Genomic DNA, 17,202 nt, shown 5'->3' with positions numbered 1-17,202 from the left:
AAAAACATGTGTGTGAAAGGCCTCGTAGTTTACACTACAAACAATAGAAGAATAGCGTAAAAATACGTATATATATGTGCATAAATAAAGAAAATACATATATATAATAGCATAAAATACATATATGGCATAAAATAATAATAATAGCGTAAAAAACATATCTAGGGTTAGTAAGAACTGCAGCTTTCACACGTGATGTCTGGTATCTGAGACACACATCATTTCATGGCAACGTGCTCCATGGAACGAGGCTTGTAATCAGCAGTGAAGTGACAGCTAGAAAAAACAAGTTCTATGAGTTCAAAACTTTTTGATGACTAGGGGAAAGAATGAACAAACAAACAAACACAAACAAACAAACAAAAAAAACCCCACCAAAAACTAACACTGTGCTTTCACTGCACGCTTTTGACCAGCCAAACAGATTTTCACCTGCCAGACCAGGGCCAGGCACTGTCCTGACAAGTAAGTGAAACACGAATGGGCTTACTAATGTAAATTGTTAATATTAGAAGTTTGATCAAAATTGTGAACTGTTTGGGAGGCTCTGTCTGAGTATTTGTAGAAGGACGTCTCACTTTCTAAATTTCTATTCCCTGGAAAATTATTTAGAAGCAGCACAGAAAACTTAGCTGAATAGTTTCACACAGAGCTAGGGGTAGATGCTAAGTTTAATGTCAAACTCAGTATCTCGTGATGTTAAGTGCTTGTCAGTCCTACAATCTGATAGCCAAGAATTGTTGTTTGTCTGTTTCTGTAGTTTTTTAAACATGGTAGTTAACAAAGCAAAAGTTGGAGCTCCCAAGTTTTGGGGGGTTTTGAGATACAGAAAGGAATTGCATGTCACTATAAAGCAATTCAAATTGAGTAAATACATCTCTCTCTCTACCTGCAGGGATGTGTATCCTAAAAGTTTCACCTTAAACAAAGTTGTAACATTTTTTTTTTCCCCTCCTAGAAAGCTGAATGGATGACAACTACTTGCAACCATGCACTTTATGCGATATGTGATGTATTCACACAGTATTTAGAAGTACTTAGTGATGTTCTTTTGGATGATATATTTGCACAGCTGTACTGGTGTGTGCAGCAAGGTAGGACTGTACTACTTTATGTTAAACAATGTTAACATTTTTCTATGTTGAATGTGAATAAACAAATGCACTGTTTGTCTTTTCCAGACAATGAACAACTGGCACGGTCTGGTACAAACTGTTTGGAGAATGTTGTCATCCTAAATGGTGAAAAGTTTACCCTAGAAATCTGGGATAAAACTTGTACTTGTATGCTGGATATTTTCAAAACTACAATCCCTCATGCGTAAGATGACTTAATATTTAAACTTTGTAAAATAGTTTAGCTTATATGACTTACTGATTTCAAACTGTTAGATATCTAATGGGTGGGGTGAACAAAAAGCTGTTATGTGTGGACTAAATAGAAGCAAACTTTCTTGGAACGTAATGATGAACTAGGTGCTAGATGTACTACTTCTGTGTTGTAAATGATAAACTATTAAAAACTAGAAGTACCGTATGGGACATAAAAAAGGCTAACCCAAAACTGCAACTTGATTCAATTTTTAAATTTTGGATTTTTTGAGAAGTTCTATCTGCTTTTTTGGTAATTGTCTTTTTGTAATAGAGGAATGCTATTGATAGGCAGACTTCACAATTTGCAATTACGTGTGAAGCTTTTTCTGCAAAATACTGAAATACTGCAACTGTCATACAGATTTAAGTCTCTGTGGTTGATGGTTAACTTCCATCATGTGTTTCTATGAATCCTAATCTTTTTATGAAAATTACCTTGCATATTTGGTAACTGTCTTTTCCATCATGTTATAAGTCTACGTGAAGTTTCTTGGAGCAAGGCTGTATTATTCTCAGTAGTATGTTATACCTATACATCATAGAGCAGAATAACAAGGAATCGCATCCAGCATTATACCAAATATACCAAATTTTTTTTCCCCTATCCTACCAACACGGAGGTGAAACACTACTTGTCTTCAAATCTGACAGTCTTAATGTTGAACTGTTGTATTACTAATTATCCTGTCTGTCAACTAGTTCATAGCGTTTGCTTCTGGGTGCCACCTAGTTCAGACCTGAAGAAAAATGAAGCAAAAGGGAACTTTCTGCACATCAGTCTTTCCTTACTTTTAGAGTTATGTGTCAGATAGCGCTGTAACAGAGCTTCATTCATGCTTAAAAGTTAATCCCTCTGTCACTACCTCACCCACTTTTCTCTGTGAGTTGGTGTGAATTAATTGCATCCAAAAATAATACTGGAATAAAGCTGAAATATCTATGAGCTAGCAAGATAATTTTTTTGCATTTTGATAACTACCAAAAATAAAATTTGCAACCAACTCTCTGGATGTAAAAATCCAATTGAATTAGCTGTAATTTACTATGCTCTATACTTGGAAAGATTTTGAAGTGAATACTTACTAGCAGAACATTTGCTTTGGTTTCCACATATGGTCAAAACTTAGGTTTCTGGATATTCTTATAGCCGAATACTAGAGACCCTTCTAGAGCAGCATTTTGACACGTTCAAAATACTCTTGTTGCCTTTAGCCATATCTGATTTGAAATACGTGCGTTATTCCCTTTGATGTTTACGGCACTTCTGCTTTTCAAATGGGTTATTTTTCCTAGGACTTCTTCCATAGATTTCCATTCTTTACTTCCCATCTCCTTTTTTAATTTTTCTGTGTCTTCTTTGAGAACTTCATTGTATTATTCCTCGTTGCAGTTATGGGAGGTTTGCAGGGTAAAGCAAATCTTACTTGGATTTTATACATGAGTAATCCCTTGAGCATATGTAGTCAGTCGCCTTTCCTATGGTGAAAGTATGCCTGCTCTTTTCCAAAAAAATTGTTGGGTGACATAAAACTGCTCAAAACAGTCTCTTCGCTTTGAGCATATTTGATTAAAGCTGAAGCTTTTTAGATGGGTAAGAAAAAAATACGATAACAATATACAGGTACTCGTTCATATTTTTAAAGACTTTTTACTCATTTTCTTTCCTTCTGTTTCTGAGACCTAGGAGGATACTTCTTTGTCCTTCTGTACAGCTCCTTCTTTTTTTCCTTGCTTTTTATGGGATCTGATTCTTTTTCTGTGACTCCTGATTTGACTGGCATTTCATATTTGTATTTCTTAGTCCCTCTATGAGCTGTACATTTGCAGTAGAGCTTTTCCTGCCCTCACAGCCTTAATTATTTTTTTTTTTACTATCCAGTCAAACAGTTTTAATACCCAGCTTGTTGTGAAGGCTGTGCCAGTACTTAGAGAGAAAGGCAAATGCTCCTTTTACTTTTCATTTCCTGTCTCTGGAAGTAACACAGTAGTCAACGTTGAAATGAAGGCAGAGATAAATCACATAGTGGTATATATGAAAGTTTTATGGGCAAGTGCTTTATTGCTAATTGTCTTGAAATAGTCAGATGCTGTGAATCTCTGGAGTGTAAAATATCTTCTGGCAGAGGTTTTTATTAATCTGATCAGGTAAGATTACATCTGTTCTTTTTTAGCATTCGTATAAAACATATTCCAGGTATTGTGTAATGTACTTCTTCAATAAGAGTTGCAGCATTGGCTGCAGGAGTTCTTAGTTGCAGTACTAGCCTCTGCTGGTTCTTGGCAAGTTACCTTTTTGCCAAGAGAGGCGATCATATTATTTCTTTGTTTGGAGAACTTAGTACTAGAATATTTACTGAGATACCAATTTCAGCAAGGATTACTTGCTAGAAAAGCCCAAACTGTACTCCTGCCAAGCTTTCACAAAATCATTGAGGTGTTGATAGCGGAAGATGCTAACGCAGAATCACACAGAATGGCTGAGGTTGGAAGGGACTCTGGAGGTTGTCTGTCCAACCCCGCTGCTGAAGCATGACCACCCAGAGCAGTTTCCCCAAGACCATGTCCTGGCTTTTGAATATCACCAAGGAGGGATACTCCACAGCCCCCCTTGGCAACCTGTGCCAATGCTCAGTCACCCCCACAGTGAAAAAGTGTCTCTTGATGTTGAGAGGGAACCTCCTGTATTTCAGTTTGTGCCTGTTGCCTCTGGTCCTGTCACTGGGCACCACTGAAAAGAGCCTGACTGTCCTCTTTGCATCCTCCCTTCAAGTGTTTATATACATTGATGAGATCCCCCTGAGCTTTCTCTTCTCCAGGCTGAACAGTCCCGGCTCTCTCAGCCTTTCCTCAAAGGAGAGATGCTGAGTCCCTTATTGTCTTTGTGGCCTTTTGCTGGACTCTCTCCATGTCTCTCGTAATGAGGAGCCCAGGACTGGACACAGTGCTGCGTAGAGGGGCCGGATCACCTCCATCCACCTGCTGGCAACTCTCCTGATGCAGCCCAGATTACCATTTGCTTTCTTTTTAGCAAGGGCACATAACATGTCTAACCTGGTGTCCACCAAGACCCCCAGGGCCTTTTCTGCCAGGCTGCTTTCCAGCTGGGTGGTCCCCAGCATGTACTGGTTCATGGGGTCGTTCTTCTCTAGGTGAAGAACTTTGTGCTTCCCCTTGTTGAACTGCATGAGGTTCCCGTCAGCCCATTTCGGGTCGCAGAATGACCCTGTGGTGTGTCAGCCACTCCTTCCAGTTTTGTGTTATCAGCAAAATTGCTGACAGTCCACTCTGGCCCATCATCCAGATCATTAATGAAGATGTTGAACAGAATTGGACCTAGTATTGACTCCTGGGGTACACCATCTTTGTGGCCTTTTGCTGGACTCTCTCCATGTCTCTCGTAATGAGGAGCCCAGGACTGGACACAGTGCTGCGTAGAGGGGCCGGATCACCTCCATCCACCTGCTGGCAACTCTCCTGATGCAGCCCAGATTACCATTTGCTTTCTTTTTAGCAAGGGCACATAACATGTCTAACCTGGTGTCCACCAAGACCCCCAGGGCCTTTTCTGCCAGGCTGCTTTCCAGCTGGGTGGTCCCCAGCATGTACTGGTTCATGGGGTCGTTCTTCTCTAGGTGAAGAACTTTGTGCTTCCCCTTGTTGAACTGCATGAGGTTCCCGTCAGCCCATTTCGGGTCGCAGAATGACCCTGTGGTGTGTCAGCCACTCCTTCCAGTTTTGTGTTATCAGCAAAATTGCTGACAGTCCACTCTGGCCCATCATCCAGATCATTAATGAAGATGTTGAACAGAATTGGACCTAGTATTGACCCCTGGGGTACACCACTAGTTACTGGCCTCCAGCTAGACTTTATGCCTCTGATCTCTGCCCTCGTGGCTTGGCTGTTCGGCCAGTTTTCAGTCCACCTCACTGTTTCCTAATCCAGCCCATACTACGTTAGCCCATTCTACTAGTTTCTTTCATAGAATCATAGAATGGTTTAGGTTGGAAAGGACCTTGAAGTCATCGAGTTCCAACACCCCTGCCATAGACCTCCCACTAGACCAGGATTCTTTGATTCTTCTTTTTATTTAATTTCTATTCTGTTTATAATTTTTCTAATTGAAATTATCTGAAGTTTCCTGAGAGCAAGTCTTCGCTCGCTGGTGCTGAGAAAGCCAGGGTGAATGCCCTCTTGTCCTCGGGAATTTCAAGAATTAGAACTGGTTCCTTACACAAATTGTGATGATCTGGCCTGTGGTGGCTCTTAATGGCTCATTATTCCAGTACCTCCTTTGGCAGATGGAAGTTTAAGACTTTCTAGCCCAAAATAAATTACACGGAATTTAACAACCTCTAATCCAGAATAATCTGCAATTTGTGTCCTGGTAGCTTTCAAGAATCAATTTGGTTCTCTGCTCTGCTTTATTTGTTGTCTTGTTTGTGCCTTGAGATTTGATCTTATCTCTGATTTGTCTTTTTAGTTATATGGTCTTCAGCTGTATGGAGATCAGCAATATGTTAATTTAGGATCAGCAATATGTTAATTTAGGATCCTTAACAAGGAAGGATCTCATCTAGGATATGCAGACACAAATGTCCATCAAGCATTGCCTCACACAGATTGAGGCTAAGTAGTTTGAGATCTTAACGATAACAAAAAACTTTAATCTTACTTCGTAGCAATAGATGTAGTAGAACAAGAGATAATGGGACCACTTAAGTTATTTAATCCAGTTTCCCTCAATTCGTCGCAGGCACAGACAGCCTGAATAAGTTACAGTTAATGTAGAAATTTTTCAGTGCCTAAGATGAAGATCCTCAAGACAGCAGCATGCTACAGGAAAACCACAGGGAAGAGATCAGTATTGTCAGTGACTTGGTACCTCATAACGGCAGTGAATTCCTAAGTGGAAGTGTTGAATCCTACGTGGAAATAGAATCGCAATGCTGGAACATATCCCAAACATAGAATGCAAAACATCTCCAGACATTGATGCTGATTTGTCCTGGGGTAGATTCATTCCTTATTCCAGATAAAGCTTAAGGCAGGTTGAGAGAACAAGGCCCATTAATGGCACTAGAGCACTGCCTAAAGCCAAATCCAATATTTCTGAGAAAAATTAATCCACCTCCACATAATCCGGTTGTCCGTCCAAGGCAAAAGTTCAAAATACACAATACTTAAATTTTTCAGTATGTGTGAAGTAATAAAATGTATACTTAAAACTGAAATCGGTTTAATAATTTATGGAAGTATCTATAGCTGACTTTCTATGTTTGGCTTCCATTAATTTAAATTAAAACAAAGACCCCACCATACTGAAGTGGAGTCTTTAGCTTGTTGGTCCCGATTTGTATTTCAAACTTACTAAATTTGATACTGGTTTTGTGTTTTCAAGGCTGCTGACTTGGCGACCAGTCAGTGGGGAGTTTGGCTCTGGATCTCCCTCTGATGCAAAAGAAAAACTGGTAAGCAATGCTTTAAAGGCTTGCAAGAGTTTGGTACGAATGCGTTGTGATGTAGAATAAGTGAAAAGTATACTTAGTTTAAACCCATTTTTCAATTTTGATATACTTGAAAAAGTTTTTTTTCCAGAGAAAGTGCTATTTAATGCTTAAAAATGGCAAAGAATTAATTGAGAAAGAGAAGTATGTATTTGTTTGCAGCAAAGTTAGCTTCCAGAAGTTATCTGTAGGTCATTATCTGCGTACATTTTAGGTCATGTCCTGTGTCAGGTCTCTGTAATACTATATTTAGGGGTTGGGTTTTTTCTGGTCTGGGGTGTGGTTTTTGTTTCATTTTGCTCAATATTCTCTTGGATATATTGGCATGATGAGAAAATGCTGGAGATGGAAAGATTGCCAATTAGATTGACTTTTTTCCTTCAGATTTTCTCTGGTAATAAGAACTTAAACATGGGTGTTTTAAAATAGAAAAATCTGTATAAACATCAGATTTCTTAGCTCTGATTGACTAAACTGATGTAAAATTTAGATTTGCTTCCAAGTGGCAGCCCTATAGCTACTTTAGTTTAGCTTTTGAACATTCTCACAAGATTGCTGCATGAAGTTCTTTATAGATTAATGAAGCATTTAATAAAAATTGTTCAAGGATATGGTCCCAAATGAGTTCTACGAAGAGAGACCGACTCCCTCTGTTTATCTTTATGGAGTGTTAACATAATTTACTTACAGCAGAGTGTAAATGTTTGTGATGGCCAGTTCTCATTATACAGTTATTTTACATCTGCGTGACTGAATGTGCTTGCTTACATCCTGACTCATTTGTAGTGGTTTGATGTATAAAACGTTTGATCTAAACGTTGGCTATGGTTTTGATCCATTTGTGTCAAATATAATAGCATGCAAAACCAGCAAATATATTAAATGTCTTAGTCATGAATCAATTGAAAGATCTTTTTGAAATAGTTTAACGTGAATGTTTTCAAAAATCTTTTTTGTCTTCGGTGTAAAAAAAAGACACTTTACAACTTCAAAATTAACAAAGCTTGCATAATAAATAGTGTTAAAGGAGATATATTTTGGATCCTCTCTTTTGGTAGGATAGAATTTGTGCAGGCTTTGGATATTTCCATCAGTTTTTCTGCAGGTAGTTCAAATATAATGAAGCGTTCTACTATCTATAGCCGTAATAGCTATTAAAAGTATTTTTATACTTAATAGAGATGATAACCTTGGTTGTTTACTGATATGAGAAGTTGATATGTTCTTTATAGAACCTGTCTGTGTAGATTTAAATCTTGCTAACAGCACAATGCAGGGAATTAATGTGTTGTTTCCAGTGGCACTTATGGAACAAATGCCAATAGAAATGCTGGGTTATTGAAAGGGACAGCAATCACTACATATAACTGCTTTGCAGTTAATGATAACATATTTTGTTATTAATTACATTTCCCTCTTTCAGTGAATGCTTCCTGAAGTGAAACCAATAGGTTTTCATTGATTTTAATACTTAACATTCAACTAGTGAAGAAGGAAAATACTTATTAAAAAATAAAACAAAACAAAACCCCAACAATTCATCTTCCAAAATCATTGAGTTCTAGCTCACCAGGTAACATGATACAACATGGAGAATGAGAGCATATTGCAGAAGTCTGCTGAAGCAGCTCTCTGGCAAAAGGATTTTAAATTAGAGCATTTTCTTGATACGCATATATTGTCCCCTCCTCCATCATTTTACGTTGGTAAATTCCTGTAGCACCTACAAAGGTGTTAGTAGGAGCTTAAAATTCAGAACATTCAAGGGAGTAAAGGTAAGTAAAGTTTGATGATACCTTATATTGTTTGAACTTGTCATTTAAGAGCTGTGTGTTCACATTTCCACCCATTATAAAAGGAATACAAATTCTGACAGAAGCCGTTCGAGGGTTTTATTGTAGATGAAGGTAGATACTGCCTTTCCCGGTATCGGAACCTTGCAGCAAACCTCATACATGTGATCTGGTAAAAGTCAGACTAACTGTTGGCTGCCATGATAAATGCTTGGATGGCATAAAAAAACCCTATGTGCAAAATACTACTCGTTGACTTTGCTGTGTAATTAAGTATGTGTTGCTTGTTAAATTTTCAATTCTTTCTTAGTAGGTCACCCTTTTAGTACTTCTTTCTTGAATGCTAATAGCAAATGTAACTAAAGTGAGTGAAAAAGTGCAGTGTTGAGACAGCAAATGTCTTACGCTATGAAGAGCACAACACTATTGGCGATTAGCTTGCGGAAGTTTTCTGTAAGTTAATTTTATTATTTTTTTTTTGCTTTCTTTTCAGGATACAATCTCACAGAAGTCAGTAGATATTCATGATTCTATTCAGCCTAGACCTTCAGATGGACGTCCATATCAACCCAGCACAGGGTCCACAGTAGGTGAAGAAATGAGTAAAAGCAGGCCAACAGCAAGTGCGTGTTTTGTAGTGATTTGGCGTTTTCTATCTGTTAAGTGTTGTATTTAGCAGATATTCGATATCTTTAGTCATACCCCCAGCTATAACTTCAGAACCATGATGTGAAGAAAGTTGCATTGGTTACATTTTTGTCTCCATGTAGTATGACAGAATTCTGTAGGACTCTTGTGGGTCCCCATTTTTCACCTGTGCTTTAAAAATCTGGAGTTCAGCTGCTAACTTGCAGGCTTTTTACGCAAAGCAAAATATTAATAGTAGTACTCTCCTTATAATGCTGTGTAAATGAGTAAATTTTTTTCTTAAGAGCAAAGTCCTTTCTGTGCAGAATGCAACAGAAGCAATAGCTGGGGGGAAAAAAAAAAAAGTGTATTTAGACTGATTTGAAAAGAGTATATCAAACCCTTAAGATCCTTGTGCAGAGTTAGGTGTTGGTGCTTCAAATGCTCATGTCTGGTGGTATTTAGTACTCGCCCCAAGTACAAACAGGCATCAGTGATACCTGTGCTCCCCTGAGCTTCCTCTGCCTGTGGGCAGTCTCAGCCTCGGGTTCTTGCCGTTGCACTGATGCTAGCAACGAGGTCACTAATTTTGATGATTTTTGGGTAACATTGAATATTAGTCCAATATATGGCAGGTAACTTTAAAGTTAGGAAGTAGTTTTTTAAACCTGCCAGTTGTTAACATGGCGATCAGTCCTGGTTTTAGAAGAGTAACTCAGATGAGTGGATTCCAGGTTTGGTTTATGAATGTGCTTGAAGTTAAGCTGTTATTCAGCTTACCCTCGAAATAGCTCAAAAAAGAAAAAAAACAGTGCAGTTCTTTAGTTAACGAGCAATTTTCTTTTTCTTTCCTTTTAAAGAATTTCCAGAACAGAAGTTGTTTGCTGCCCTTTTGATCAAATGTGTTGTACAACTGGAACTCATTCAGACTATCGACAATATTGTGTTCTTCCCAGCAACTAGCAAAAAAGAGGATGCAGAGAATCTAGCAGCAGCACAAGTAAGTAGACCTGCCAGGTATCTGTCTTCTTAACAGCTTTTTCTCTAGTGGGTAAAATTTCATAAAGTCCTGTAACATCTTCTAATCTACAATTTTTAGAAGCGCTTGAGAACTTCTAGCACACTCTTGAGATGTTTTACATCTTGCATTAAATTGCATTTGCTGTGCCAGGGCAGCACGCTGTGGAGATTAAAACATGTATTGTTCAAAGGGGTCTATGTAACTGGGATGTGGATACAACTTTTAATACAGTTTTAAGTTTAAATACAGATGGAAACGGGGTAGGATTGAGTTATTGCAGGAACTCAAAGAAGAAAATTGTGAATCTTTACTTGAAATCTCTTTTTTTTCTTTTTCTTTTTTTTTTTTTAATAGAGGGATGCAGTAGACTTCGATGTCCATGTGGATACACAAGATCAAGGGATGTATCGTTTTCTAACATCACAGCAGCTTTTCAAACTTCTCGATTGTCTGCTGGAATCTCACAGATTTGCTAAAGCATTTAATTCAAACAATGAACAAAGAACTGCTCTCTGGAAAGCTGGTGAGTTAGTCACCTTGGAGAAATATTTTGCGAGAATGTATTACTGTGCTTTGAATTGACCCAAAAATAGGTCAGAAGTACTTTGATGGTGAGTGTAAAATTGAGTATCGGGCTGTAACTTTATAACCCTAGAATCCCTAAGGGGAGGAGACCTCATCTGTGCAGGTGCAAATATCTTTTCGAGTTCCTAAAATTTAAGGTTTCACGGTGTTAGGGCGGCCGAGCTGGTCCCTGGCTGTAGGTCTGAGTCCGTGATTGGAAGTTGCAGGCACAAAACCCCAACACTTGTTAGGGGAGTGGTTTTACCTACCAGCGTATGAGTGAAATGTATGTCATTTTCTGAAACAGATGGAAAATACACTCTTTGTAGCATTGTGTTTAATCTGTTCCTGTATTAATATTTTTAATGGTGAATGCATACTGTGAAGAGGCTGCAGTCTGTTTTGTGTGTTGATGTATGCATACACAGAACCAATTCACCTTGAGTGAGGTGGTACTAACATTTATGGGTATGCTTTTTGCTAGTGTGGACCTCCAGTGGCAAACTGAGTTTAATTATGCAGTAACAACTTTGGAAACAGTATTGTAGACATTTTTATGAAAAACAAGCAATAAACCGGTAAACGCTATAGGTGCAGGATTGTGGCAAAATGGTCCGTTGTTGAAGTGGTTAGAATGCCCTTTTATCACACACCCAGGTTTCACGTCTACTTGGAAGTTTATCTAAAAATGGATGCCAAACACAATTCTGACATGCATATATATACAGAGGTTAATTTTTAGCAGTACTCCATTGTACTAAATGTTGTGAGAAATTAATTGCATAAGGTCATTCTTCTAACTGTCTACGTGCAGAAGATGCTTAGAAGGAGAAGTGGGGGTCTGTAAGGAAAAATGTCAGATGAAACAGAAATCTAAATGTACGCTTGGCATTTCTCTAGGTTTCAAAGGCAAATCAAAGCCCAATCTTCTGAAACAGGAGACGAGTAGCCTTGCCTGTGGGTTGCGCATTCTGTTCCGTATGTACATGGATGAAAGCCGTACCAGTGCATGGGAGGAAGTCCAGCAAAGACTACTCAAGTAAGGTCCATGTAGCTGAACCTGCTGATGTCGTTTCTGGTGTTAAAGAATGTTTATTTTTATTTTGAAGGATAGACCTCCTCTGCTTGCAGTAAACTTCCTAGAGCTAACACAGTATGGTGGTGGTCACAGCTAATAGTGGGAGTTTTTACGCTGTTTGGAGAGTGCTGTACCTCCAGCTACTAATGCTGCTTCTGCTTTTTGTTCTCATTACATGTTTTGCGGGAGAGAACAAAGGTTTTGTCACCTTTGGGTTTTTTGTAGCATGTGGGTAGGTGGGGGATTGTTATCACTCCTCTTTAAAAGGTAAAGCAACTATCACCTAAACCCTGCTTTTTTCTTTCAATAACCTCTGATGTTTTCGGGAACCGATGCTGTCTGTTCTTATCTGCAGAAACGAGCCCCGGGCTTGAGGAGCTTATGAGCATACAGAAGTTTTTCACTTTTTGGTTATTCATTACTGTGAATACTGAGGTTCACCTGAATGTTTTTAGTTTACAAAGTTGTTCCAAGCAACAGAGGGCTTAAAGCCATGGCAGTAACACAGTGAAAGGATTTTAAGGTTTACAGACCAAGGAGCAAAGCTGAAAACTACCTGGTTACGTCAGCATGAGATCCATTTCTAAAGTCTCTGTATCATTTTGTCACCTGCATTTTAATACCTCTCAAAGAGCACTTGATACATTGTAAATATATGCACAGACAGCGCGATCATGTTCTGGCAGCGTGATTAATGCTGAAGTCCTAGGACTTTGGTTTTGAGTTGAACAAAAATTACTGCTTTCTGTTACTAATCAGGCTTACCGTAGCTTCCATAAAACGATGCTGTTCTGCACCAGGGCTCTACACTGGTATAGTTGCAAAGCCAAAGCTCCCTCTCTGCAGCAGAGCTGAAAAGAAAATGTTAGTTACTAGGGTTTTTTGTCTTTTCTCTCTAGTGTCTGCAGTGAGGCTCTGAGTTATTTCCTCACTCTGACATCAGAAAGTCATCGGGAAGCCTGGACTAATCTCTTACTCTTATTTTTGACTAAAGTCCTGAAGATAAGTGATGAAAGGGTAAGTAACTGTTTGGAATAGTATTTAAGACAGCCTTTACAGGTAAGAATTAGTTCCAGACCAGTATGCCTGACTTCAAAAGCTCCTGCTGCTCTGTAGACACTCTTTGTTGAGGGAATGTAGATTGAAACTGCACTTGACAGATACTGACAAGAGTAATACAGACTGAGGGTGCAGTGAGTGATAAAATAAAATGTGTCTGAGAAAATTTAAGGTGCTAAAATCCTGTAGAAGTGTGTGTTAAGTTGCTTTTACCCCTCTCCTGCTGAGGAAGAGGATTAGTGGCTGATATTTTATTCAAAGAAATAACTCCTGTTTCTGCTTCCGGTGCTACATGTACATCACCTTCACCTTCTCCAAAGCAATTCTGCAGTAAATAAATCCATATTTAGATCTCCCTCTATTTCTGGCTGAAATATTAAGTGAAAGGGGCCAGCTACAAAAAAAAAAAAAAAAAGAAAAAAAGAAAAAAAATCTTCCTCTTGAAGAATAAGCATTAGCAAGGAGCTGTGTGTAGCTAGTGAGCATCTGTCGGTGTACCTCACAGCTGGCTTAGCCTTATTCTAACACCGCCAGCTTCGGTTATGAAGATGTCTCTGCTTGTCATTTTGTGGGTTTCTCACCTTGACTTGGGAGAGTATTTAAAATTCTTCACTTACTTGCAACATGCTTTCTGAGGTGTATTGGTGCATAATAGGCTAATTTCTTCCATTTGCTTTCTCCTCAGTTCAAGGCTCACGCCTCGTTCTACTATCCTCTGCTGTGTGAAATTATGCAGTTTGACCTTATTCCTGAACTTCGAGCTGTTCTGCGAAGGTTTTTCCTGCGGATCGGTGTGGTGTTCCAAATATCCCAACCGCCAGAACAAGAGGCTGGAATAAGCAAGCAGTAGCAGATAGTGACTGAGTATTGCTCCGTTTAAAAGTTTCTATTCCTCAGCTAAATAAAAGGACCAGGTAGCTGAGCCATTCTGTCTGGATATCCATAAAAATGGTTTCTTTGTATGGCAGTGTGTATCCAAGGGTTAACGGTACAGATGCTTACAACTGTAATTAAGGCTTGCAACACTCCAGTCCCTTTATTTCCTGATGGATTATCTCTGTCGGTTTCTCTTACCCGGCTCGTGCTGAGCACAGAGCCAGTTTTTAGCACAGTCCTCTTGTCAGCGTGGGCTGCAATACCCTTTCCTGTCCTAGACAGCAGTATAGCAACAGATGTTTATGGCGGGCGTGAAAGTAACCTGTACCCAAAGAACTATATATGTAAAGGTTTGAGCTTCTGCGAGAAGTACAACTCAGGAGAGCTGTATTTTGAAGGATAAAATGTTTATAGTGAAAAGAAAATGGAGATTATTGTTCATGGTAAAAGATATTTAGCAACTATGTCTGATATTCTTATTCTAAGATTTTTGCACACTCAGACTGTCTGAGACATTGGTAATCATCCTTCTGTGAAAAATGTACAGAGATGCAGGTCTGTAATATAAACTCTTTAACACTATACAGTTCTTCCTGAATTGTTTTATTTCTGTATTCTTGATTTGCTGAAAACCCATAACACTTCATTGTTTACCAAATGCACTAGAAGTTTGGGTTTATTTTTTTGAGGGTTGCGATTTTTTTCTTTTCTTTTCTTTCCTTTTTTTTTTCCCGTTTCATTGTAGCCCAGAAGTTAGTGTTGCTGACTTGGCGAGAACAGAGGTAGAAATATCAGGACTGACCTAACTACCTGTAATATACTTGTTTTAGGGCTTTTAAATATAACGAGCCATTGAAATGATGATCCTTCGAGGACTGGAACTTGAATCACTGCAAACAAGTCTAGGTTGTGTCTGCTGTCACATGTTTTTTTTGTTTGATGTAGATTTCACTCTTATGTACAGAATTTAATGTTGAATATATTCAAGTAACAAATCTGGCATGGTTTGGGGATGGTTAAATTTATTGGAAATGTATTCATACTGTGAATTGTGCTCTGATGGTTGAAAGATGAGATTGTCAAGCATTCTGTATTACAATGGATGTAGAAATTTTTTTCAGATGGACAAAATGTATATGGTACAGATATGTAAAGTTTTCTATGTAAAAAAATTCTGTACAACTTTCTGTACAATATTTGGTTCTCATCTGGCATATTCTAATCAGGTTATAGGTCAATAAAGTTTTTGAACTCTTTCACCAGTGCAATCAAAACCAGTCTAATCCACAGCTACTTGTTTTGCAGTTGCTTTTGCCTCTCATGCTCTCATTTCAAAGGAACAAACCCCGGCCTGCTCAGTGCCTTTGGATTGACTAGGATGTGTCTTCTCACTGATAGCCAAATAGGAGGGTGAAAAACAATCGTAAGCTTAAAGAAAAAAAGGAAGAAAAAACCTGCTTGTAGGTGGAGTAGTCAAATAGCTCCACAGATAGAAACTCAAATACTGCATTTTGCTTTCAGGGAATTAAAACATTAATATGCAACAGACTATGGAATGAGGGTGGATGGAAGGGAAAGGCTGGGATTACAGTGCGTCTGACTGCTGACTGGGAATGCACCAGCCTTGTCAGCGTCTCTGGTTTTGTAAGTAAAAGTGGGAATGGAATTGTTTTCCTTCCAGTGTGTTCCCCTGAAACTCAGGACTAGCAAAGGAGAGAAGCATGAAGACTGAGGAAGTGGATGAGGGAGCCTCATCTCTGGGGTGAAGGAACGCGCCTCTCCCCAGTGAACTGGGAGGCGAGCAAAATGCAGCCATTTACAGCAGGCTCCAAAAATAAGGTAAGCAGTTCAATGAAATAGCTATGGAAAAGCCAGTGAAGGGAATTAAAAGGCATGACCTGTAACTCAGAGCTTTCTCATAATGTTAATTGGGGTGGAGCAAAACCAAGTTGCATTTATCAAGGTTGGAAAGGGGAGAATGAAACCTTATTGCTTCATTCTGTTGCATACTCAAATTTAGCAATGACTTTTTTTACAGCATGACCTTCTCATGCCATACCTTATTTATTGCTGAGGTGGAAGAGGCCCAACAGCTGTTTAGTCTTGGCCCATTGGACTCCTGTATCATCATTACTCTGTCTGTACCTCTCTCTAGTTCCTGTAATGCCAGAACTGCACTAGCTCTACTCTGGGTCTCATGTTCGACTTGTAGCACGAGAGACTCTGTGGTGGGGTCATAACTGTGATGTAAAAAAAAAAAATTCACCTTAGTTGCTTCAAATTATTTGGGGATTCCTGCCTCTGGGAAGTGCAGAATTGAGCAGCCATCAGGCTTGTGCTACGTGCTGTAGCCTGGGTCACGGCTTGCACTAAGCCCCCTGCATTTCTTACTGGCCACTGCTGTCATCCCCAAACTGATGAACATGATAAGCCTTTGAGCTGATGAGCCAAAAGCTCAAAATCCTGATTTGGCACTCCCTCTCTGGGAAGGAACAGGCTGGAGCCATGAAAAAGCTAAGCTCAAGAGAGGAGATGGTTGCTGAGAGAGGTACCTCAGCATTACCTGCTGTCAGCTGGTGCTGTGGCCTTCAAGCAGGTAGACAGAAGCTTCAAAGCAGCATTTGAGTAAAAAAATAAAGACATTTTTACAAGTTGTTTCTGTTTCATCATTTGTTTTTCCCTGCTGGTCAAGCTTTGGCCTCTGGCTAGGAATTCCTAACCAAGAGGAAAGCTGCTTCACCTTGATGGCTCAGTTCACTGAACTCCTAAAATCTTGCTTCCATCTAAACATCCTTCTTGCTAAAGCTCTGTCTTTTATTCAACAACTTCTCCATGTGTTTCTCCTGCTTCCTTGAAGACAACCTTAACATTCAAGTTTGTTCATGAGTAAACGTAAGCTGAAGCAAATGATAAATTAAGAAAACTGAAGTCTGCTTTCACATTTTTAGTAACAAAATAATTTATTAACTCTTAAATCGGAACCATAAATTAAATATATGCAGCGGTATCTGTATTTCCAGCACATAACAGGTTAGGGGATATAACAAACTGCCAACAGTCATTTTCCCATGAAACCATTTGCTGAGCTTTCATGCAGGACATGTATGAAATGCAAATGCCCTTCACCAAGTTATTTACTCTTTTGTTAAAAGCTTAAAGTGCACCTCTGCTGTTGGGTTACTCTCTTTCCAGACAGTTTTGGAGTCTGGCTATAAACAAAGCTAAAAATTAACTTTGATTTAATATCAAGTTCACACACACACACATACACTCTGGTTTTGTGCTAAGTCCAGCTCTGAGGCTGAA

General features: G+C 39.0%; 1 protein-coding gene across 1 annotated transcript in view; it reads left to right on the top strand.

Moving 5' to 3' along the window:
• Window positions 1-14,506, top strand: part of ARFGEF1 (ADP-ribosylation factor guanine nucleotide-exchange factor 1 (brefeldin A-inhibited)) — a gene marked incomplete at its 5' end in the record, with an annotated part of 67,793 nt that extends 53,287 nt beyond the window's left edge. The window contains 9 exons of the mRNA XM_009892951.1: window positions 959-1,094; window positions 1,182-1,320; window positions 6,773-6,842; window positions 9,165-9,294; window positions 10,159-10,298; window positions 10,674-10,842; window positions 11,784-11,922; window positions 12,861-12,978; window positions 13,706-14,506. Coding sequence (XP_009891253.1) covers window positions 959-1,094; window positions 1,182-1,320; window positions 6,773-6,842; window positions 9,165-9,294; window positions 10,159-10,298; window positions 10,674-10,842; window positions 11,784-11,922; window positions 12,861-12,978; window positions 13,706-13,870 — 1,206 coding nt within the window. The remainder of the gene's footprint in view (window positions 1-958; window positions 1,095-1,181; window positions 1,321-6,772; window positions 6,843-9,164; window positions 9,295-10,158; window positions 10,299-10,673; window positions 10,843-11,783; window positions 11,923-12,860; window positions 12,979-13,705) is intronic.
• Window positions 14,507-17,202: the final 2,696 nt, after the last annotated feature.

Source organism: Charadrius vociferus, unplaced genomic scaffold, assembly GCF_000708025.1.
Source record: "Charadrius vociferus isolate BGI_N301 unplaced genomic scaffold, ASM70802v2 scaffold539, whole genome shotgun sequence".
NCBI lineage: Eukaryota > Metazoa > Chordata > Aves > Charadriiformes > Charadriidae > Charadrius > Charadrius vociferus.
The sequence above is the reverse complement of the archived record's forward strand: the minus strand, read 5'-3'. Positions and strand labels throughout refer to the sequence as shown.